General features: G+C 31.2%; 3 protein-coding genes across 6 annotated transcripts; 2 read left to right on the top strand and 1 right to left on the bottom strand.

Annotated features, from left to right (window-relative positions):
• The first annotated feature begins 545 nt into the window (after positions 1-545).
• On the top strand, positions 546-19,425 carry LOC141455583 (uncharacterized). 4 transcript variants are annotated; one of them, XM_074130731.1, is made up of 13 exons: positions 550-803; positions 3,764-4,262; positions 4,751-4,934; positions 5,343-5,423; positions 5,498-5,613; positions 5,858-5,945; positions 8,365-8,537; positions 9,176-9,289; positions 10,909-11,040; positions 11,428-12,275; positions 12,527-12,659; positions 15,911-16,076; positions 19,342-19,425. In XM_074130731.1, exons 2-10 carry the CDS (start codon positions 3,892-3,894, stop codon positions 11,441-11,443), a joined length of 1,275 nt encoding a protein of 424 aa, XP_073986832.1. In that variant the 5' UTR covers positions 550-803; positions 3,764-3,891; the 3' UTR covers positions 11,444-12,275; positions 12,527-12,659; positions 15,911-16,076; positions 19,342-19,425. The 4 variants fall into 4 exon arrangements, with proteins under 4 accessions (XP_073986835.1, XP_073986832.1, XP_073986834.1 ...); XM_074130733.1 differs by lacking the exon at positions 550-803 and adding an exon at positions 913-1,095; XM_074130732.1 differs by lacking the exon at positions 550-803 and adding an exon at positions 1,507-1,669.
• Positions 11,521-14,611, bottom strand: Fam92 (CBY1 interacting BAR domain containing protein Fam92). Its single transcript, XM_074130736.1, has 7 exons — positions 14,057-14,611; positions 13,885-13,986; positions 13,687-13,815; positions 13,432-13,612; positions 12,733-12,957; positions 12,314-12,475; positions 11,521-12,218 (listed from the first exon to the last, which is right to left on the bottom strand). The coding sequence occupies exons 1-7, from the start codon at positions 14,095-14,097 to the stop codon at positions 12,081-12,083; spliced, it is 978 nt and encodes a 325-aa protein (XP_073986837.1). The 5' UTR covers positions 14,098-14,611; the 3' UTR covers positions 11,521-12,080.
• On the top strand, positions 19,202-23,272 carry LOC141455613 (BPTF-associated chromatin complex component 1-like). The gene is made up of 4 exons (XM_074130795.1): positions 19,202-19,225; positions 19,342-19,433; positions 19,827-19,928; positions 21,025-23,272. The coding sequence occupies exons 1-4, from the start codon at positions 19,202-19,204 to the stop codon at positions 21,269-21,271; spliced, it is 465 nt and encodes a 154-aa protein (XP_073986896.1). The 3' UTR covers positions 21,272-23,272.
• Positions 23,273-24,237: the final 965 nt, after the last annotated feature.

Genomic DNA, 24,237 nt, shown 5'->3' with positions numbered 1-24,237 from the left:
GAAATCTGAAAATTCACAGTGACTCACTCCACTCTCAGTGAACCACTCACACACATTCTCTTTCCCTGAACTTTTTGAGAAAAGCCTAAAAAAGAGGAATAACCTCAGTTGTGCTTTTGAATAAAATTTTCTTTGCTTAGTTACTATCATTTACTTTTCAAACGAAATGTGAAATCTGAGTTTTTAAATAGTTTTCGTCTTTGAACTGGTTATTTTCACTCATTACTATTTTCTAATATAACTTTTTTTTTTTTTTGCCTCTGGGGACTTCAAATTGGATATTTAACGAGAATACGTGAGAACAAAAATTCTACATGATACAGTACTTCATAATTAGATAATGTAAAAATATAATAACTCTTGCAGTTCTTGAATGATTTGGAAAATGTATTCAACTGAAATAGTAAATATCGCGAAAAAAGTATTTAAATTATTCAATCATATTTCCCTGAGAATATTCTTCTAATACATTTAGCAAGACTTGACAAGAACAGGCAATTTTCAAGGTTTTTAAATAATGAGTCACTCGAATGTGAATCCCAGTAAAATTTAGTAACTTCATTGGACTAGAGCTGGACTGGTGTCTCACTCTGTTCATGAATACCGGTTTCTTCATGCTATATGCTCTGCTTAGTTAATTTATATACGCAGACATAAGTCAGATCGTGATCGTAGAATATTGTTGACGATAAATTCAGGTGTTAGTTATTCCTTAACTTTAGTATTATCATTTTCCAAGATAAAAAACTACTAAACTCGTTTACGAAGATAACATCTGTCAGTAGTGATAAGAAAAACAAGAGGTAGGTTATTTTAAACTAATTTATAGCTTTAATGATGGTTATAAAAAATGTAGTTAAACACATTTATTGGGTTATGCGGAGAAATAAAAAGTATATGTATGCTCTTAAGTTTTTTGGAAAGAATTTTTTGAATCTTGAAGATAATTTCATTGGTACTTTCGAAGAATTAAATATTATTTTATGCGATTGATTGGACAATCTTAATGGTCAAAACTCGAATCGTTTAAAAATCTTACTTGTTGGTAAACAGGTTTTTGAAATTGATCAAAATAATTTGTTTTGATTAAAGCGTGTAAGTATTGCTCAGATTCATTTGAGACGTCAGTGTGAAATATTTATTTTAAAATTTTCCGTCTTGAAACGTAGTTTCTTCCATATCACGAAACGTTATTCGATTAGAAAAATTGATGTCTACTATAATTATTGTAAATTACTGTTACTGGAAAATGAGAGGAAAAAAGATATTCTGGAATAATAATTTTTAATGATGTCTTCATTTAAGATAATGACGTAAGAAGAGCTTGTCTACAACGTTAATTTTAAACTTGAGTATTTACGCTGATTATCTTTAAACTTTTACATTCCTTATCTCGCTCTTAAGAATTATATCAACTGACGAACTTTTACTGTATAAATAGGCAATGATTTAAATGGTAGCGGTGACTAAACACTAGGCCCTTATAGGTTATTTATTTATATTTTTGTCCTGGAGTAAATACAAAAATTTTGAATTTAATAATGTAGGTTGAAGAGTGATAACCGGCTGTAGGCATTAAATCGTAACCTACTGTTACAAATTTTAATTGAGCAACAGGTGTTCACATTTCATTCAACCACCGTCAGGAGGCACCAACATAAATACGAAGGCATCCTCATCTTTCTCCCTAAGCCTTAAATCAAGCTGAGAAACTGTTTCTACTAAATTTAAGCTGTAGTAGAATCTATCAATTGCTCTATTTTCTTGAGTCAGTAACCTCAGAAAATATGCCTGAAAGACTGCGCATCACTTTCAAACAAGTGATCTTATTTCTGATTGCAAACTTATGAACATCATTAGTTCTATTTAAATTTCAATTAATGGTTTTATTTTTAAAAAAACATATACAACCGTCCTACCGGACTGTTTTAATCAATCAACCTGGCAACAGTTATAAGATCAAGCGTAAAAATATATTTTTACATTCTCAATATGAAAGAGTGTAACAGTCAGATAATATAATTCGCTTGCCTTAGCTTTTCTTCTCATGTTTTGAGAGTTAGTTTGTTTAGGCGGTAAGGTCTCTTGATAGTTCGTCTTCCTCAATTCAGATATCTACAATTGTACATAATGTGGTCAGGTACAAGAGCTAGATAATATAGCTGATTCTGTCTTAGCACGAATGTTTATTTTATTTCTATCCATTCTCGTGATTCATTAGCATTCGTTATCAGAGGTACATTAATAAGATTGGTGTAGAGAAGAATTCGACTTCTACTATGATTCCGTCTCCCGCTGATTTGAATTCTCTACATTAAACTACCCTAATATATCAACTCTGAATTATATACATACAACAACAAACAATACCTAAAAACAACGCGCCAAACTTACTTTTACGTACTCTACCGAAGCAGAGTAAAGACAAGATATGACAAATCCCAATGAAAAAAGGCTACACATAAACGTCACAAGGATAGTAACCAATCCCCACACAGTTGGTTTGGCCAGACAAAAAAAGTACGGTACAATCTACCATCTTTCTCTTGCATAAAAGGCAATGGACAACAAATTATTTAGAGCTCGCAATGACATAACAATTGCGCTAAACAACGTCATGAAAGAGTCTGTACACAAAAATAAAAGACTCTTTCTTCTACAGTGGAGCCTTGAATTTAATGAACTAGTAATATTGTTGAAACTAACTCGTATCTTTTAAATGAAAGTTTAATTACAAATAAATTTCAAGAGAATTTAATTATGTAAACCATTTTTCTTTAATTATTTTTCATCATAAATTAGTTTAGGCCTCTACGTGGGGTAACTGCCCACCCTAGGCGGTACCCATGATGGTGCCTGTTACTTTTGTTTTTCTTATCAGGGAGTCCGTTTTTTTGCTAGAATTTAAGCCAAATACCGTCGCTCTACTCAAAGGAGGCGGTGATTTTACGCAGTATAACAAGGCTTAATATTAATAATGTAAAAAAAAACGTTTATTTACACTGTTAATTGATGAACTCCCATAAATTCTGCCCAATTGGCTAACAATTATTGTCAGTATTATAAATTAGCTTTCCACCCTTAGCGCTGCTCGAACTCCCGTGAATTTTATCAATACGGCCAATTCATTTCAATAATATTAACAGTAATAAAGGATATTAGCAATTAAGTTTAAAGTTCCGCATTGTCTCATGACACTTTTGGATAGATATTTGTTGAGAGCAATTTGGGCTCTACATGAAATAACTAGTTTCAGCCTTCGGTGATTTTTCGTCTTTTTTTTATTCTCTGTTCACACATTCAGACACCTTTTTGAATCATTTACCTGTAGAGGAGGTAAAGATTATACTTCTGAAGAAGAGAAAGAGGGACTTTCCTTTTAAGTTGTATATTTCAAAATCTGATTTACAATTTTTTTTTTTTTCTGAACTTAAATCTGCTGACATTGCAGTACGTAGCTGGCAACATTCTATACTTATAGAAAAGGCATTTTATAAGAAATTTGCAAAAAAAAAATTAAGCTTAATGCGAAACTTGATTTTTGACATAACTTATTCACGTGCAAACTCAGACAGACCATGTGCTAATACAAAATTTTTCATGTTCAGGCGACCTGAAAATTTTACCTCTGGTGAAAACTCAACAGAAAATTTGAAACGATTGCCATAAATTCTTTTATTAGACTAACTTAATTCTCAGTATTCAAATATTTACAGAGTTTGATTATTTTCTCTCTATTCTAAATAAACATATTTGTTTACAGATTCAATAGTTGATTTCGTTTGCATGAAGAATTGTGCATCATAAACAAAATAAGAAACGGCCAGTTTACGATAAACGTAAATATTATTTTTTTAATGAATCATAACCGCTCTTGACATAAACAGTAATATGGATGAAATAGATGAAGTACATAAAATAGATGAAGAAATAGAGTTGAATAGAAAATTTCAATTCCTCTCTGCCGTTCTTCCGAATGCAGATTTTGATTTCATAAGAATGAAATGTCTAGAACTGGTTGATAGAGATGAAGAATTTGAATCGTTTGTGTCAGAAACGCTAATGAATATGAAAGAAGAAGAAGACGCTCCGCCAAAAGTAAATGAAGCCAGGAATTTTCTAATAAATACATCATCCTTAGAAAGCCTTCAGTATTCTCTCGAAGCGTTTGTGCATAGATTTAAAGATCCTATCGAATATTTCCATAAGTGCCCCAAAGGTCCTGATTATAAAGATAAAATGGTGGAATATTTAAAAGATAGGTAAGTTATTTATTTATTTTTTTTTGAATTATTTATTTCATTGCACGGCTAAATTTTAGAGAGAGTCTTCACGCTTACAACTTACTATAATGACTGAATGCAGTTCGTAAAGGCACGAACAAAAAGAAGCAAAACGATAAAAAGAACTAAGCATTTTTTTTGTCTGCGACATCCTTTAACCCTCGCTTTATTAACTTCGTAATTCGCAAGTACTTTAGGAGATACTCTTCACATTTAATCCTTTTTTTTTTTTTTTAATTTAATAAGTGAAGGGAGATAGCGATTGAGTTTTGAAATCGTTTCGTATAGAAATGCACCGAAAATAATTCTTTTAGGGATAAGTCCCCTAAACTAGAATAAGATTTTTAGAAAAATAATCTCTCTTTCCTTCTCTCTAAAACATACTGAAAAATGATTTTACGCAGAAAGTACATGAAGTTCCTACTGGTTTAATAAATGTATATTTATTTAACTTCATTCTTCCCCAGATTTAGGAACATAACAACTGAGCGGATTGAAGAAATATCCGTAGAGAACGATTATAATCTTGTGGAATGTATACTAAGATTAGAAGATACTCCACCGGATCCAGTATATTTTAATGAAGTACCTAGAACTGATGAAGAAATCAAGAAATATATTAACGATGGTGAAGATGATTTTTTGTATGAGGTAAGCATGAATCATCATTTTTTTTTTAATGTTATCGCCATATACTGTTATCAAGTGTTAGTGAAGTGGCAGCATCTTTGATAAGTAGTTTATTATTTATCGTTTCCTTCATCATCCATAAAGAAGAAGTAGAATCTTTGGATTAAACAATTATATACTACTAAATAGTATCTTAATAATATTGTATTATTATATATTTGTTTTATTGTAAACGAAATATTGCTGAAAATTAACAGAATGAAGTAATCAACAGAATCCCCGATTTAAATATTACCCCATTATTTATTGATTTTTTTTAAATTAGTTGTACATGAATGGGATCAAAGAGTGTAACATTATAATGTCTTGTGGTATTTAAAGATAAATGTACACGAAAATTAAATTATATTTATTTATTTTTTGTAAAAGGTAGAATTTGTCAAGCATAAAGAGGAAATTTTAGATTTTATGAAGATTAAACAAGATGAAAAAGAAGCCGCTTTAGAAAAGGTAATTTGGGTGTTATTGATATTTGCTTCACCGATTAGTGCCAAGTAACTATGTACTTTTTGTTAATTTTTTAGGCAAAAATCTTGGGTGAACTTCTGGAATGTGAGTGTTGTTCAGATCAGGAGGTTTTGGCGGAGGAGGTTGTTACTTGTGAAAATGGACATGTATTCTGTAGTGAATGTTTTCAAAGGTAATGCTGTAAGTAATCATAAAAGAGTTTAAACACTATTTCATTAGATATTAAAAGTAATGGCATATAATAGAAAAAGTTTCTATGGAATACCATGAACATTAATCGGAAAACTTTCTTTTATGAGCGGTAAAAGAAAATTAAACATTTGTTGGTTTTTTAAATAGATAAGCAGCCATTTTATAATATTTCCTTAAAAATAATTTCCTGTTTATATACTCTTAATCTTGCATTTTATTACTAGAAGTGTGGAAGTAATTATGGGTGATGCCAAAGTAGAATTTCCTTGCTTCCAAGAATGCAATGGCAAATTCCCGATGTCCACAGTCAAAGTTAGTATTTAAAATTTGTTTAATTGTTTTACTCTTTTATTTTTTAAAATCTTTTACTTCTTAATAATTATACTGTTTTATCAAAACTTTTTCTGCTGCCTTAAGATGGATTTCTTTGAAGAGTATGCCTTTAAATTTCTATACAACTTCAACGATACGGATGCATTTCTCAGACAAATTTTAAAGGGAATATCAGAAGCATTGAACATTTGCCAAGGAAAGTTCAGTTTGATGTTTTAAATGTAAAATTGGCCGAATGTTGTCTTATTTCTTGTAATTAATAATTAATAATAATTTTTTTTTATTGCTTTAATTACAATTGTAAATAAGCATGGAGTTGTGTATAAATTCACACAAAAGAAAATAAATAAATAAAAAGCATACAAAACTAGAGAAAAAACAATAAATCATAAACAATATTGAAGAAAATTAATAAATTGAAAACAGCTATAATGATTTAAAGAATATAAAGCTTCCGCCTAAAATCAGTAATAAGGAAAAATAAAATAAATACCCTCAATAAACCTGATAACCAGACGAAAGAAAAAATAATAAACTTTTTACATAAACATTAAAATAATAATTAATTCACCCATATAAAAATAAATACACATACATAAACTTATAACAGAATAAAATACAAAAACTTCAAAATAAAGATCATTTACATTTATAATTTCATGATTTAGTAACTGAATAATACATTAATTTTTGACACAAAATTTCTATTAACAGAGTCTACTTTTTTTGGAGGGGGAGTAGATAAATCTTGAGCACAACTGGTAGCCGTTAAAGGAGGCACCTTTGGTTTCAGAAACCCCAAAATTCGACCAGATTGTGATTTCTTAAGTTTTCTCTTTTTGGCTGATCTGTCGATCCCTTGAGAAGTCAAAACATCTCCAGTTTCTGTATCTTCTCCAGTTGCTAAGGAAGATCCATCTTCTAAGTCAACAGGAACTTCATACCCATATTTTTCATCAGATCACTTTCGCTCTTGATTAACACAACTTTTAGACCTTCTTCTTTTCGAATCAATATTTTACCATTTCTGGACCAACAGTATTTTACTTTACCAGATTTCTGCGCAGCTCCTTTGCTTTACTGAATAATCTGTAAGTTTCCGAACCCATATCGTCAGAAATATATATTCGCTTCAAAGTCGCCTCACTAATACCAGACAAAATTTTAGTATTAATTAATTCTTTTTTCACCCAAAATAATTTAAAAAAATTATTTTTCAGATCTCTTCTTACAAATTTTAAGATAATAGGCGGATTTGGCATAAAACGCTTCCTTTTTAAATGATAGAAAAAGTCCAAATCATTTTCATCAATAGAGCAACCAATAAATTCACCAATAGCTTTAATAATACAGAGGAGATTTTCATTTTCAGAGTAAGGAATGTTGGTCAATCTGACTCTATTACCATAACGAAACTGTTCATAATCAACCATTAAAGAGTTCAAATAGATTAATTTTTTTTCAAACATCACATTTTCTTTCCTTAATTTATCAATTTTAACATTTAAAATTTTCAAATCATTTTTCAGACTATTAAAATCAGATTTGATCTCAGTCTTTAAACTACTAATACTGGTTGAGAGATTGATTTTCTATTTTTAACTCAGAAAACCTTTGCTGAATGGTATTTAAAATTTGATTTATCTGGCCAATTTCTCCAAGAAGTATTTCAAATTTATCATTACTATCGTTGGTGCCCATTTTAGTAGAAAAGATAATATATATATTATATATATATTTACATATATATACCTTCAGTGCGTAAATGGCTGCAAATCTAAAAAGATGATACTAACTTGAACTTTAGAATAGAGCGAGACAGACAAACAAAACTTCTTCTCAAATAAACACTGCCACTGCCTCCCCACCACCAAGTTCCTACAGTCCACTGATAATTTTATTAATATGAAAATTAATTTTAATTAATATCTTTAAAACTGCTCGTCAGATTTTCACTAAATTTCACAAGTGCACAGAAAATCCTTTAATAAATACGTCTGCCAAAAATCGTGAATCAAATCAGCCTAGAAACCACTTAGAAATCAACTAAAACAGCACACGATGTGCACAGTAACAAAGACAAAACACAACTCAAAGTTCAGTTTGATGTTTTAAATGTAAAATTGGCCGAATGTTGTCTTATTTCTTGTAAAACTGTGATGTCTGTAAAAAAAAAGTAATTGGATTCATGATACGGTATTGAATGTAAGCACATTTCTTAGGATCACAGTTGAATTGGTGTTCAGAATTACTTTATGGTAAAAAATATTTTGTTAAAAGTGGTACTTTCCAAGCGGAATGTTATATTGCATTCTCAGCATTTTTTGTTCAATTATCTACAATTAAAGTTCTAAAAAATGACAATTTCATTTAACTTTTGGTTTGTTTGTTTTTTTAGAAAGTTTTAACAATTAAGGCTTACGAAAAATTAATGTCACGTATACAGTACAGAGAAGTGAGGGCTGCCGAGGTTCCAGGCATGGAATTTTGCCCTTTTTGTGAATATGGTGCAATTCCAGCTGAAAATGATGAACTATTTAGATGCGAAAAATGTTTAATAGATGTTTGCAGGTATTGTTTTTTTTTTTTTTTTTTTTTTTTTTTTTTTTTTTTTTTTTTTTTGGCGCATCAACAGCTAAGGTCATTAGCGCCCGGAGCTTTTTCCAGTGCACTGCCGGCCTCCGGACAGTGTTCTCTCGTTACAGACAACACTGTCCATCACCGGACAGTGAGCTGTAAGAAGCTCCTAGGAGTTTGCAGGTATTGTTTTTATTTTCATTCTTTTTATAGGCGAGGGAAATATATTGCGGTCGTGATAACTTTTCAATTGTTAGTGTTGTAGAAAATAAAGAAAGAAGGTAGAATTAAAGGTATTAATAATCTATTTTTTAAATGTAATCTTTATCCAGTTCTTTTTATTTTTTAAATTTCGTGGGCTACTTTTGTAGTTCTATAAATTATTTTGTCTTAAGAAGTTTTGCTTGGGATGGTTGGTTTTCTCTCTAAAGTAAAATTTCAATGTTGTCTGACCTAAAATTTTAAAATATTAACGAGAATTAAATATATGTTTAGCAAATTTTGATTGAGGATTAAATATATGTTTAGAAAATAAATTAACATTTATTTTTTGTTTTGGTTTTGTGATTTAAGCATTTAATTTAATTATAAGGTAGTGATAGTAATTTTACTTTCATTCTTTTTTATTTTAGAAAATGCTGGAAAGAAAATCATAAACCTAGAGCTTGTCACGAATCGGAAGAGGAATATAGAAAAACTAAAGAAAGGGTTAAATCGGAAGAGCAGCAAACTTATGAAGTAGTAAGGTGTGCTTGATTATTTTAATATATTAAAAAGTTTCACATCTGATAAAAGAGTTAAAACAGCTCAGGACCTCCCTAGATTTGGGCAAGCGAGGGTATTTGTCCTGGGCCCTGTGGTTAAAGTAGTGTAATGGTTTTTGAGGAGATGTTGGTTGTAGACTAAACGATGTGTACAACTCAAGTGTAAGACTTTGAACAGAATATCAGAATCTCCTTTTGACTTTCCTCTCGTTCTTATATACATTCACCGAGCCTCCCTTCTCTGTGTGCCGTGGGGGCTGTCTCTCTCTCTCTGGCTAGAGTGGGTGAGTGGTGGGGTTTCACTACCCTTACATCATCCCAAACCCCACCACTCATCCACTCTAGCGTAGGGGTAGTGAAACCCCACCACTCACCCACTCTAGCCAGAGAGAGAGAGACAGCCCCCACGGCACACAGAGAAGGGAGGCTCGGTGAATGTATATAAGAACGAGAGGAAAGTCAAAAGGAGATTCTGTGATCCGGGGATTCTGATATTCTGTTCAAAGTCTTACACTTGAGTTGTACACATCGTTTAGCCACGTCAGTCAGTTCTGTTCTTGCAGTGTAAAGTATACAGTCCTTGGCAGTCAGTCATATAAATATACATAGTCTTATACCGATACTAAAAGTGTTATTTATCCATCAACGTCTACAACCAACATCTCCTCAAAAACCATTACATTGGTGGCAGCGGTGGGATTTCACTACCCTTACAGTAGGCTGACTGGTAAAATTGGCCTTAGATTGAATTGACAATATTGTTCATTGTATTTGGTGACTGATTCTTATTCCAGAAGGAAGAAACAAGAATGCTAATTTAGCTATTATTCTGGATAAAATTTATTTAATGCAAATTTTATCTAGTAAGAACATTGCTTAAGCACTCCTTTTAAATGTCTCATACTGTTGTTCAGAATCTCTTATTCTTGCTAAATACACCTTTGATCCATTCAAAAATCTTATTATTAATGTGAGATTGTTATTACAATTAAAATGGGTGCGGATTAACAGTTTGTTTTACATTTTCTATGTTAAAACTGATAAAAACCTACCAAAGGGTCAAAAAAGGACGTCCCTGAAGTGTTATCTGATGTTTATATCAACCAATAGGAACTGTGAATACTTTTAAAACACTTTTTGAATTTATAAGAAAATGTGTCCAAAGTAATGTTTCCGAATTATGGATGTGTCAAGCGGATTGTTTTCTGCCCTTCTGAACACTTTCTTAACATTCAATTTTGCTTTGCAGCTTTTCAAACATTTCCTTTTACTTGTAAAAGACATTTCCATTATGAGTATATATACTCACCTACATAGGTGAGCCGGGAAGTAGGCCCTTCAAATTCCTTTTTCTTAAGTGGCTTTAGTCTTTGAAATAATTCACTGCTTTGAGAGTCTTAGATTCTATTATAGGAGCCGGATCGAATTCCGGGGTGTTCTCTTCCTAGCTAGTTTTTTTTAGTTTTAGCTTTGCCTTGGGTCTAGAATATAATTAGACCGTAGAGATGGGAGAGGACAGCTAAATTTTCTACTTAATATAGACCTAAATGTTATTGTTGTTAATCTTAAATGTATTACCAGAACTTTTTTTTTTTTTCTAGGGTATGCAAAAAGTGTAACGTAGAATTTATAAAAGAAAATGGTTGTAATAAAATGACTTGTAGCAGTTGTGGAATACATATGTGTTATATCTGTCGTGAAATTATCGAAGGCTATGAACATTTTCAGAATGGGTAAGTTGAAAATTGTTCGGTCTTGACTTATTTTGTCTCTAAAGTTTTGTAAAACATTTTCAGGGGAATGTAATGCAAATATGTTCTTTTCTTTCTTGTTTTTTAATACTTTATCATTTCACATCTTAACTAATAGAGGTATTCTTCAATATCCTCAAAAGAGTTCGGGTGCCATGAAAAAAGGGGTCTAGTCTCTTAACCGCTCGGCTACCGTGGCGCCTGTATGTTAATATATTTTCTGATTATATTATTTTGGGGAATAATTGTCTTTTCTTCATCCGAGCATTCTTTAAACAAACTTTCTCTATTAATCAATTATTAACATTATAATTGATTCATAATTTTATCAGCTAGCATTCTTTAATATTATTTTAATATCTTTTATAGGTGTCCTTTACATTGACAACATTCAATGGTTCAAAAAATTCTTTAGTTCTATGTTTTTGAAGTCAACGATTTATATGGTTAATTAACGTCAAATTCTTGGTTTAATTTTTATTTTATAAACAAAATTTTAAGTTTATACATGAGTTTTGAATATTCAATTATATAATTGAGAGGATTGAATAATAAATATTACTTTACTTTATTTTAAAATGCATTTTAGGTTCCTCTTGAAGAAATAAGAATTTATTACTTTTTTAAGAAAACTTTTTATCATTTTTTTTTAACAGAATTTAAACTACAAATGGTTTTTTTTTTTAAAGAAAATTATTGTTCCACAATATTATAACAAAAATAATTTTTTTTTTTAATTACTTTAAGTTTCTCTTTGCACGCTTCTTTATTTTAATTCTTATTTTATTAGGATGGTTTTTGTTTTTTTATATTGCTAGTAAAATTAATTTTTATATTATAACATGTCAAATGTTTTAATATGAGATAAATTTTGTTTTGATATATATATTTTATTTTATTGGATAATAAATGATTGTCCAATGCATAATGTTAGTTTAAATATAAAAAGTTTTACATATGTTTGTGTTTTTTTTTGTTTTTTTTTAACAAGACTAGCGATTTCTTTTAATGATCCTGTAGTGTTACTCAATTATTTGTTTTGGTCGAATAGATTCAGTTTTAGTATCACTTGCACTTGAAGATGCCTCTGAACTGTATTCTTCTTCTTCTTCATCATGACTTTCCGAATCATCGTCATTTGTTGTTACTGATTCATGGCGCTTAAAAACAAAACAAAGGAAAATTTAACAGAAAACGTTCGTCTACTTAATATTTATGTAAGTTTTAAATTGTAATAATACAAATTTTATATTACAGCTGTCTGGTCAATAGATTTACTCGGCGAAGTATCTTCACTGCTCAGACCAGGTTGACTAGATGATGGTGATGATACAATATTATTTGTTTGCCCCATTGTTTTTCTCACTATGTCAAGTCTCGAAACCGAGGGAGATTGTTTCAAAATCTCCTGGAATGCCTGTAGGTAGAATGAGGGATTCAACTTAGCTATTTGTTGTTACTATTTAAGGAAAGAGTTAAATAGAAGAATCAGATTCACAAAGGAAGGATGTTTCTTTGGACTTTTAAATAGAGAAAAAATTTACTCAGCTTTTCATAAGAAAATCAAGAAAAAATAACTCAAAAACTCGAATCTATTCAAAGTGAGTAATTACAATTTTTTGTATTTTTCATTTCTGTTTCTTGAGGAACAATTAATTTTAAACAATGCAATACCTGAAAATCACTGTCCACATTTATTTCCATCAGACTTCTATAGGCTTCAGTATATACTTCTAGTGCTTCTGCATGAAATCTTAATTCAGACATCACGAATTCCATCAGTATTGTTTTTATATCTAAGATTTTCTTTCTTTCAAATATTTCTATATGTTCTTCAAGTGCTCTTTGAACTTGTGATGATTCAGCCGCAGCTTTTGACAATTCAGTTTCTGCTTTTATCTGATTTTATAGTGTACTTTTAGAAAAAAAAATTGGATTAATCTGAACCACTAAAAACATAGGGAAGAAAAATGAAAAAACTTGTATCATTTTATCTATTATTGATTGATAGAACTCGTGGTTCCTAACCGACGGATGCCTTCTCTAAACAATTTTAGGGCAGTCAAAAAGTGGAGAAATAAAACTGCTGGAGGGATTTGAAAGGTACCTCAAGCAGAAGGCATGTAAGAGGAATTTTCCAGAGCGATACCCATGAATCTTTACTTGTTAAGTAAAATGCGATAAAGTTTTCGATCTGTGCTGAATGAGCAAATATGGATGTAAGAAATATTCACAAAATAAGGACTATTAGTGTTAAGCAGATGACATGGTTTATCATTACCCAGGCCGATGCCCCTAATTCGCAAAAAGTATCTTTAGCATGAACAGGAGAGGTTCTCCCTCATGGGTATGCTTAGGACAAGTAAAGGATACTACAACTTTCCTGTTATGTTGATCCTTTTGGCGAACTTTAATCAAATGACGCCTTCTACTTAGTTCATTTTCTTTAGCACTGAGTAAATTACGCACTTCATTCTTAGCGTTTCGACAAAGTGTGCTGTACTGTAAGAAAGGTTTAACTACATTCTGTTCAATAACAGAAATTCTGCTTTCCCTTGAAAGTAATGTTAATTACATTATAAATAACAATCAAATAAGGTTAGCTGTTAGAAAATGTGATATAAATACCCCAGATCTCCAATAGTAGCCATAGATTCTGCAAATTTAACTAAATTTATTTTCACAGTTTTATTAATTACTTCCTCTGTACCGTACTTAAATACAGTTGAAGCTATATCATCGCCAGCATCTCTCAATCTAAAAATTTAAATGATTAATAACTATAAATGAGATCCTCTAATTAAAGCATACTAGACAAAACTGTACCTGCATATCTTTTGAAAATATGTTCCAAAAACAGTGCATAAAGATGCTAATTTTTCTTCAGTCGCTAAAATTCTCTCCTGAACAAATTTAGCTTGATTTTCACTAAAATAAGGTCGTAATATTAGTTGAGAGTAACATTGAAAATATAATAATTTTCCCAGTTTTCTTATACCATTCTATATTTTCCACTTTACTTGCTCTGAACATATTCATTTCACACAATCAACTTTATTTTTTTACACATGCACAACATACCAAGTGTTTGTTGTGATACAAGCTTCAAGCAAACTTGATTAGTCGTAGCCATGGTTACAACATGATTTCCTAACCCCATTTCTTATAACCTCTAGTACTCGGTGTAAGTCAACCTTCGTTGTACGTTGGTGGTTAAAATTGAAGAAATCAGTAACGAACGTTTTTCCGGAGGTGGCTGTATTAACAATTTACGTTTGCAGTAAAATGATTTTAAAAGAGGCTCTATATTAATTATTCCAACATAGGTAATTTACCAGCTTCTATTCTTCACACCTTTGGTCGCATTTTAATTTATAAAAATTTTATATGGCTCGAGAACGTTACGGGCCTGGTTCGGCAAAATTTGGAAATTTCAAGAATTACTATTCTTTCTATCCACCCCAAGCAAGGATTCAACACATTCCTTTCAATCTCCTTTTCCAGAAATCAAGAACTATTGCCTGCCTAGATGTTGGTTGCAATAGTGGTGTAAGTATATTAAAAGTCATATAAAGAATTTTGATAATTAATTTTTTTCCAATACTTGCTTCTCTGGTCCTAAATAAGTGCTTTGATTTAAAAATTGGTGTTAATTTTTTACCATATGGTTCATGAAACAAAGTGATTTGGATGAAATTTACCTAGTGTCGATAATCTAAACATTATTATCTCGTTAGTATCTCTTATCGTGAGGGAAAAATTATTGCTTGCTCTTATTCTAACGAACGAAAGTATTGTTCTTAAAGCTTTCCAATGTTAAAACAATGTGATTCTTTTAATTTTATTTTCTAGAGAGCTCAGGATTATAAGTACTGAAACCCTCTCGTACTCCAAAATAAATCTATTAATGAAGATTTATTAAATGTTCCCTGTCACTTTCTTGTTTTATAACACATTTTTTCCTTAAAAGAAGTGTACTGAGGGTGCCTCATTTGATTTTAGTTGTAGTCGCTGGTATCTACTGGATACCTTCCAGAAATTTGCTTACTCCATCACTTCTCAAGAGTTATTTGCTACAACTCGAATAGCCGCAGCTGTTTTTTTCATTGGAGCTTCAATCTGAAAACCTTTAAAACAAAACTGTACACCTAATGTGGAGCCTCTGTCGGTCCATCGTTCAATGTGAAATCAACATTTTCAGGTCACCGCCCTCTCCACTGCTCTTATTCCAAACTGGGGCACCACTCTTTCACAAATGCTTTAAATACAAGACTCTTAGTTGGCCAAGTTATGTAGTAATATTGGAAATTTGTATCGAGTTTATGATCTCTTTCTGCCGCTGATCCCACCAATGAAGTTTGACTTTTCATGTTTCATTTTTCCAGCGTTTTACTTTCTCGAACAGCTTTGTAGCTCGAGAGCAACTGTGGAGCTAGACCGGTAATTACCAAATAGTTCAGTTTTGCCTAAGGCATAGCTATTTTTAGTGCAAACGCTGCAGGTAATAAGTTCAGGCTTACTCTCCATAACTTGACGCATACTACTGACAGGAGGACGGACTTCTTGGGCGCAAGCCCTTTGGTTCCTGCCAGACTTTTTACTAGACAATAAAAAGTTATTATCTCAAAGAATCGAAGTATCACAAAAGTTAGTCAGCCTTGAGTTGGATAACGAAAAAGTGTGTTCTACTCTGATTCAAATAATGTCTTTTCACCAAACTTAAATTCTTAATTAATAATAACCTTTAACAAGGTGATTTTTTTCTCAACTATTTATTCAGAAAAATTAAGCTATTGGCTGTTTTCTTATTTTTTGTCCCATCAAAAATTTCTATATTAATTAATTGTTTCAGGAATTGACTTTTGCGTTATACAACGCCATTTGCTGCAATGCAGAAGATAATGAGACCAAAGGAATATGCAAAATCTTGGCTGTGGACATCGACCCTGACTTAATTGAGAGAGCAAAAGAAGCTAGCACAAATCTCCCAATTGTATTCGAATGTATAGATGTATTAAGTAAGGATTTTGAATGTGTTTGCGATTCTTTTTTAACTCAAAATTCAAGGAATGAGTTTGATATAGCTTTCTTGTTTTCTATCACAATGTGGGTTCATTTAAATCATGGGGATGAGGGGTTAATAAGATTTTTGAAAAAGATTTCTCTTAGAGCTAAGTTTATAATAATGGAACCACAACCTTGGAAATGTTACAAAGCCGCAGTTCGAAGGATGAAACGCGCAAAAAAAGATATCTTTCCATTTTGGAATGAAATTTATTTTAAGGAAACTATTGAGAATGATTTGGCCAAAATATTACGTGAAGAATGTTCATGTAAATTGGTGTGGAAGAGCAAAAAGACGATCTGGGGTAGAGAAATATCACTGTACGAAAAGATTCATAGTTAAGTGTCTATATTTATTATTAAGGAGGTGGTTTTAAATTAATACTTACGGAGACAACAGTTGAAAATATTTCTCAAGAGGTATTACAATGTAAAAAAAAAAGAAAAAGTAGTTGCCTCCCAAGAAGATGTATACCAAGAAATTATCGGTTAGGGAAATTACCTCAATACGCAGAAAGCTACAGCGGAACTAGGACTGCAAGAGAATAAAGAAATGTGGAAATACAAGCATGTAGGGCTTAGCTATTGTAAGGAAACTTGCAAAGGTTACTCTATGATCTTAGAGGAGTGATGGAGTGAATGCTAAAACACATGTCCAGAATAAAATAATAATAGTAATTATTATGTTTACTTAAGATATTGATAGAATGAATTATTACGCAAATATTATATGTTGATGACTTTTCATAGTTTTTTTTTTTTTCTCGAACATCTCGAATTCCCGAAATTTGAAATCAGGTGTATCCCAGAATTTAGAACTTTAGAGGTTTACATGGTTACGGCAGTAACTGTAAAAGAAATCTGTTAGATCTAAAGTTATTTTGAAGTTATCTGTAAGCCATAGTATATTTCTCGATTCACTAGACTCAAATAATTGCCAACATCAACGTTTTGTGTGGACTTGGATGGTATGAACAGTTTTGTGTTTTATTTGTGACGTTAGGCTAGTAGCTCGCTAGATCAAAATGACGAGGCTAATTCACTTGTCCTAGATTATCTGAAAGTCTAAGCTTAAGGGCAAAGGAGTCATTATAGATTCAATATAATATTCATTAAATTTGCTAATGAGAAAGTTGTGCGATTTTACCATGATTGTGAACTGAACAAATACACTTTACAAAGAATATCATTTACAAGATTTTAATTTGGTCACAGTTTCAATATATAGGTAGCAAGTCCAGCTTGTCGTACTGTATTGATCTGAACTGTATTATTGAACTATTATTGAAAAAATTGGTAAAATAAAGATCATTTTTATCTTTTATTTGTTTATTTTTTAATTTAAAGCGTGGTATCATCTGAGTTCATTGCTAAAGTGCAAGGCATCACAGTTGCCGAGCAGTTAGAGGCTTTTTCTGTGCACTGCCAGACAGTGAGCTGTAAGAAGCTCTTAGGAAGAGAAAATCTAAAGGCCAACAACTGGATTCGAACCCAGGATCTCCCCACGAGAATCCTGTTCACTAAGCACTAAGCTTATTCCTTCTAAGATTGTTAATTATTATCTAAGGTTATTATTATCTTCTGAGATTATTATTTAATTATTTCGTTTGTCGTTTCGGTTTTTTTGGGGTATTTTTTTAAAAGTTTCAGTGAATAATGTATAAGAAAGATCTTCAGTTATAAATATTTTTTAAATATAATCACAGTATTAAAAATAATTATGTCAACACATAATAAATATTTCCTTAGGGTTGATTTTATACACTTACCATGCTTGTTTCCACCAAAGCTGATCTGAATATGAATCATTTTTCTGATCCGTATTGTTTCATAATGATTTTACAGAACAGTGTTTTTGCCACTTTTTTTATTTTCCTTTTTAATGTAGTAACTTAGGGAAGGCGTTTTTCTGAAGTGCCAATTCTGTGTAACGTAAACGTACATCTCATCCTTTAAATGATTTAATTTTTATTTTTGTTTGCATTACAGCCATTAACAAGCCCTGATATCCCTAGTGGTTCTCATCCAGTCTTTCCCGTTTCTGGCTTTCGTCCTTATATCCAAATTCGTATCCGACCTCATCTAACCATTTCTGTTGTTTTTTAACTTTTCTTCTTCCATCATATATGTGATGGACCAATCTAATCTTTCTCCTTTAATTTTAGGCGACCCATATAACACGTCTGATGTTTCATATTTTCTAAGTCCCATTCCCCATTTTGGACCAAACAAATATTTGTCTACAATTTGTTTTCACCAACACGAAGCATACTTTTTTCCGCTTGGTTCAGAATCCAAGAATCGCTCACATTTATAGCGGAGGGGCGTATTACTGTTTTATGTAACAGTTCTTATTCCAATATTCTTAAATTTTTAGCTACTAATACCTCATCGTCACATGATAAATACTGCACGCGGAGTGGTTGAAAATCGTTCCATTAGGTTTCACTTATTTCTTAAAGGGAAGTAAAAATTTAAATAAAATTCCTAATTTGAGGTAAATCGGTTGGCCGGAAGGGCCTCTAACTGAATAGGTTTTTCTACCTTTAATTAATGTCATGATTCCCGACCATGTATTTCGTGCCAAGAAGTTATAAGGTATCTATGGCATCACGCATCAGTAAGGTAATGCGTAAATTACTCGAACAGTTGTGTTAATTGTAAAAATTTCGTATGAGTGGTGAAACCCTTTCTCGGTGAAATTTAAGATTAATTTTTTTAAAAAATTGATTGTCGGCCCCTTCCCATAAAAAGTTTTAATCAGTGAAATGGATTTTCAGCCATCTTACAAACTTAATGAATACAGTAACAGAAATATTTTCTTCTTTTTTAAAAATTCTACCATGAAAAAAAGTTACTTTTAGAAACGTATATATTCTTCCATGGGAACACTGTAAAGGGACGCAAATCAGCAGGACGCAGACGCCCGGCACTGTATAGTGTGTACTCCATGTCTGTTTTTGTATTTGGTAGTTTGGTTAGTGGATTTGACATTCTTATTTGAAGAATTCTGAAAGGCAACTATAATTTGGCAAATTAATCTATTCGCTGATCTTGAAGTTGTAGAAATTTTATCATCATGTCGATGAATTCTGCAAGCAAGGTAAAACAATTGAGAAATAATACAGTAATATGTTTTATATATTAAAAGTCCTTGTGTGGTCCATATTTTAAATTCTTAACTAAATTTCATATTGATAGAAAATTATGTAATCATAGGTCGGTGAAATCTTTACTGCTGCTGGGGCAGCTTTTAATAAATTGGCAGAATTAACTTTGCAATTGCATCCTACAGCAGATTCACCTTCTGGGTTAGTATTATTTCTTTTAATTTTGTTATATTTATATTGACTAAATAGTTACAGTTCATATTGATAAGTTATATTTTTTTTATACTACTTTTTTTTTATCTTGTTAAAAAGACTATCTTCACAAAATTTATTTATACATTATTGCTCAACATATGCACAAAGATTAATAAAAACTTGATTATCTGCATATATTTTTGACTTGTACAACCGAGCTTACAAACTTCGTAAAAGAAAACGTCACTAGGATTACAATTATGTGTGAATAGTACCTAATATATAATACTTAAGAACGATTTTTTTTTTTTATACTGTAAGTTTAATAGAAATAATTGAAAAATTGACACACCTAAGGCGCAATTAAAACTGACATGTCATTTTATTATAAATTGCTAGGGGAAAATGGACTGAAGAAGACATTGACAAACTGCAATCAGCTATCCTTAGGTTTAATGAGGACCTTAGCCTAGTTAGTGATCTCATCAAAAGAAGGACTGTGTAAGTTACTTTATTATTTGTACTTAGAAGTTTACTTACTTCATTCTTTTGTTTTCTCGGAAACTAATTCTAGCGATATTTTCTGGGAAGTTTTAAAAGTGAATAGAATCCATATTATTTCCCAGAAGGTGCCTATTACTTCATGGAAGATATATTTCAGAAGTTGGAGCATGAAATTAGAGGCATCTTCGTGTTAAAACGATGAATATTTGAATTTTGTAATTTTCAGATTCATTAATAGATATTTAAGAATTTTTTATTCTACGATTATCTCCGTAGAATGGCATTGTTCTTAATTGTGATAAGTAAAAAAAAAATCTCACTTTCATTCTCGACCTAGCATTCTAGTAGAATCAACAATTCTTAACTTTTTTTTTGGTCCAACCTGTAAGTTACGTCTTAGATGTGTCAATTAAAAAAAAATTAAAATGAAATACTGAGTTTATTTCATTTAACTGTTAATTTTTTTTAATTCAGTACATTTTTTTTTCAGCCTTAGGTTTGTTTATTTTGCTGCAGTTTATATGTTCAATTGTAATTATTTGATAATACATTGAATTATCTCTATTATTGGTAGTTAGTTACCAGAACAGATGATTGCTTTCATTGTCATTGTGGCGTATTTTTGTTTGGGTAATTTATTCCGGCCAGTCATGATAGTGCTCTCTCCTCACTGGGGCATCCCTTTTCTCATTCACACCTTCGAAGTCATCACATCTGGCATCAAAATTAAGCAACTCATGTAAGTAAATGGGTAAATCGATTGCCATTAAGTAAATCTTTTAAAAACTTGGCACTCCGCGGTTTTTCCGGCCTTACACACCTATATAGGTTTAGCTTACCCTCAAGTAAATTCTACTTCGTCGTCTCACACACTTATTCCTTTTTATGTATTACAATGTTACTCAAGGGGGTCACTGTAGATTTTTTAGTTAACTGGGAATTTGCTTATTTACGCTTTCCTTCTACAACCACAATCAAGGTACTCTTGCCTCAGAATAATTCACATTTAACTTCAAATTGTTTTTAGATATATTTCTTTTCTTCAAATATTAATTTATTAGATTTATTTTAATCGAGTTATTCTTCTATTAAGCGCCCAGATCCGTACTACGTTACGAAAGAAAGCTTTTGAAGATGCCGGCCTACCAACAAGACAAGTAATGTCTGGTACAAGTCAAAGTGGAGCAACAAGTGGTGCCATGTTAGCTACTACAGGAAAATCAGCCGAAGTGACGTTGAATATGCTGAACGCACAAGAAACGGAAGTTGACATTGAGAGTATGCACGAGGATGTGAAACTGGAGTATAGTTCTGGTGGACATGACCAAGTTAATCCTTAACATGTTTTTTGTTTTTCTTTTTGTATATATTTCTACCCCTTTGTTTTCTTTATTTGGTTGATTTTTGCCCCCTTCTTTGCTTTGCAAAAAGTGTCCACTTTATTTTTATTTATTCTATCTGTTCAATGGAAATAGCAAAACCTAATAACTGAAATTCCCTTATGCTTAAATGTGTAAGTGTACCATGTAATCCATTCAAGCAGTTTATTTTCTGAAGGTTATGACAAAAATCACTATTTATTGTCAGAAATAAAAATTTAATTAATCAAGTGATTCATCTATGATAAAAAGAAAAGAACAAATCTTTAGTATCAATACATTTTTATTAATTTTTTTTAATGTGTCAAATCAAATTTTTCGTGGGCTCATTTATTAATATAAGCATCCATTTATTTTGTGGAATGCAACGTAATAATCTGTTACCAAGTTGTTAGTTCTATTTGTAAAATAATTTTCTTGAATTGTAATTTTCATAAAAGTTGTAAAGAAAGGAATATTTTTTTTTAGTTTCGGTCACTATTAAGCGGAGGTTAGGCAAGTATAAAAATATTTGAATTTAAGATTATATTTTGTATGTATGTAGATATCTTTAATTAGCCATAATATTTGATTTATAGTTTTAATGAATTTATTTTAATTTTATTTTCATGGATGGCCTTGCTCATATCAAGGTTTTTGTAAAGATATGAGAACGATGCGAGTTGGTCTGAAAGTCATTTTCAGAAAACTTTTTTTCTTGTTTAAATTTAAATGTGACTTAAGATGCAAAATTGTAGATTATATTTTAACCGTTTTTACTCCTAAAAGTAAATGATGTCATCCCGTGGAAAAAATTAAGGTCTCTGAAGTAACTGGTAAGACTTAGTGCTTGCCATACATGTTCGGATTTTAGTGCGCTAATTTCTGAAAATATTCATTTTTTTGTTGTTGTTTTTTCTTCAACTGTGACTTAGTCAAACTTAGTGGCAATTGTTTTTTTAAAAAAAACTTGTCCTTGAATTCCTAAATTTCTTCGAGTTAAGAAATAAAATTAAGAAAATGTTTTGTAAAAGAAATAATATATAGTAGGGAAAGGGATAGCTGAATGGTTATTGTAGTCCATCGTAGATTCTGGAAGAGAAATGTGACTTCTCGCCTAACTTCCATTCTTATATAATATAAACGGAACAATGCACATGTCAAAAGAACGTTGTTAGAATTCCAAAATCGCCACTCCAGATTCCAAAGAGAATCGATTGGTTAGAATTTTTTTTTTTTAAGTGGCATTTTCTAGATTCGTGAATTATAGGAAGTATTGTAATCGAGTTGAATTTTGAAAATTGTATTTTCGTCAGAAACTGATTTTAGCACATGTTCTAAAGTGGCATTTGAGTTGTGTGAGAGTGAATGAGTCTGGGTGCTACCAGATTAGATACTCTAAACTAATTGAGAATGCTCATAAACTGTATACTGTTTTGGTATCGTTGCTGCTTTTGTACAGAGGTTATTGCTGGAGTCTTTTAATTTTAAAATGCTAAAATACTGATTTTTCATATTTTGTTTCTCGAAAAAAGGCTGCAATTTTGTTTAGTTTAGATTAATATCAATCAACATCGCTAGGATATTGATAAAATTGATGTGAGTGTCCTCAATTATTTTTACTTAAAAAATATTTCATTTTTGAAAGAGTGTTTTGGGTGTTGGCAAAGCTGATTAAGGTAGTTGATTTTATTAGCGCTAACATGTTTGATTTCTTCTACTTCTGATCCAGTTTTGGATTATCGTCCCACCTTTTTATCAAAAGATTTATTAGTTATTTTACAGGTACTGATCTTCCTTAATTCAGGTGATGATGAACTAATATAGATGAAAACTGGTCAGAATTTTAAGAAAAACAAGCATTCTGTGACGAATCGATAATACTTAGTAATAATACTTCGTGTGCAACTGACCAAAATGGATGTTTAGGCAACAATAAGCCAAAAATGGTTTGCCCAGTCGTGAAGGCCTAAGCAATTAAATGTGAAAAGATGTTGTGTTCTATTAAAATATGATTTCAGATGTTTAGATAAAGTTGATTAAGAACGGTCATTGAGAACTTCATTTTTGACCTCTTCTAACTCACATACTAACTATATTGTTGGAAACTACGACGTTCAAAAACAAAAATCAGGATTGAAATTTAATTGCCTTTATTTTAAGGCCAAACTTTTATATATTTTGAACTTTGTTAGCAGTGGTCATTTGCAGAGATCTATCGTTCCAAAGTGTCAAGCCCGTTTTATTTTATTTTTTAAAAGAAATATCAAAATGACCTAATTTTTAATTAAATCTTAGTCGTATTTTCAATGCAACATTGACTGTGTACATCTTATATATTTTTTGTTTTTTTTTTTGTTTAAATTACTATTTTATCTATGTTGTAAAATAAATATTATATATATTATATTTAAAAAGGCTGGGTTTTATTAAACTTCCGTTTTTTTCTAAGGCCCTAAAGGCGGCTTAATCTCAAACCTACATTTAAAAGAACCTATCACTAAAAGGTATGAATAGCCTTTTTAACTGGCATCTTCAGTGCATGCTGGTAATAGGATTCACCCCCAATTTGAAGACAGTCGTAATAGCACTTAACAAGCCCCTTAATCTCACACCTAAAGAGAAAATCTTGTCTGAAATAATGATCTGAAAACACTACTTCAACGGTTGCGTCCTGAAGCCATAAACAGCTTGCTTGCTCCAACTCGTTAGAACCAGCAAGCCTCCAGTATGTTCATTGATTTATAAATATTTTTTACTAGAAACGGGATATGAGAGGTACTATCCAGATGATAAGTTGCATGTATATACAAACTAGTTAGCATTTCAGTTCCTCTATAATTTTTAGCTACTTTGGCGCGTCTAACTTTCGGAGCGAAGTACGTGTTCTGTTGAGCACTAGCCTGAACGAGGCTAGAAAACTATGATTTTTCACATTATCATGCAGT

The sequence above is a fragment of the Rhodnius prolixus genome, unplaced genomic scaffold, assembly GCF_049639745.1.
Source record: "Rhodnius prolixus isolate KJV_2025 unplaced genomic scaffold, Rpr scaffold_4, whole genome shotgun sequence".
In the NCBI taxonomy this organism is placed as follows: Eukaryota; Metazoa; Arthropoda; class Insecta; order Hemiptera; family Reduviidae; genus Rhodnius; species Rhodnius prolixus.
The sequence above is the reverse complement of the archived record's forward strand: the minus strand, read 5'-3'. Positions and strand labels throughout refer to the sequence as shown.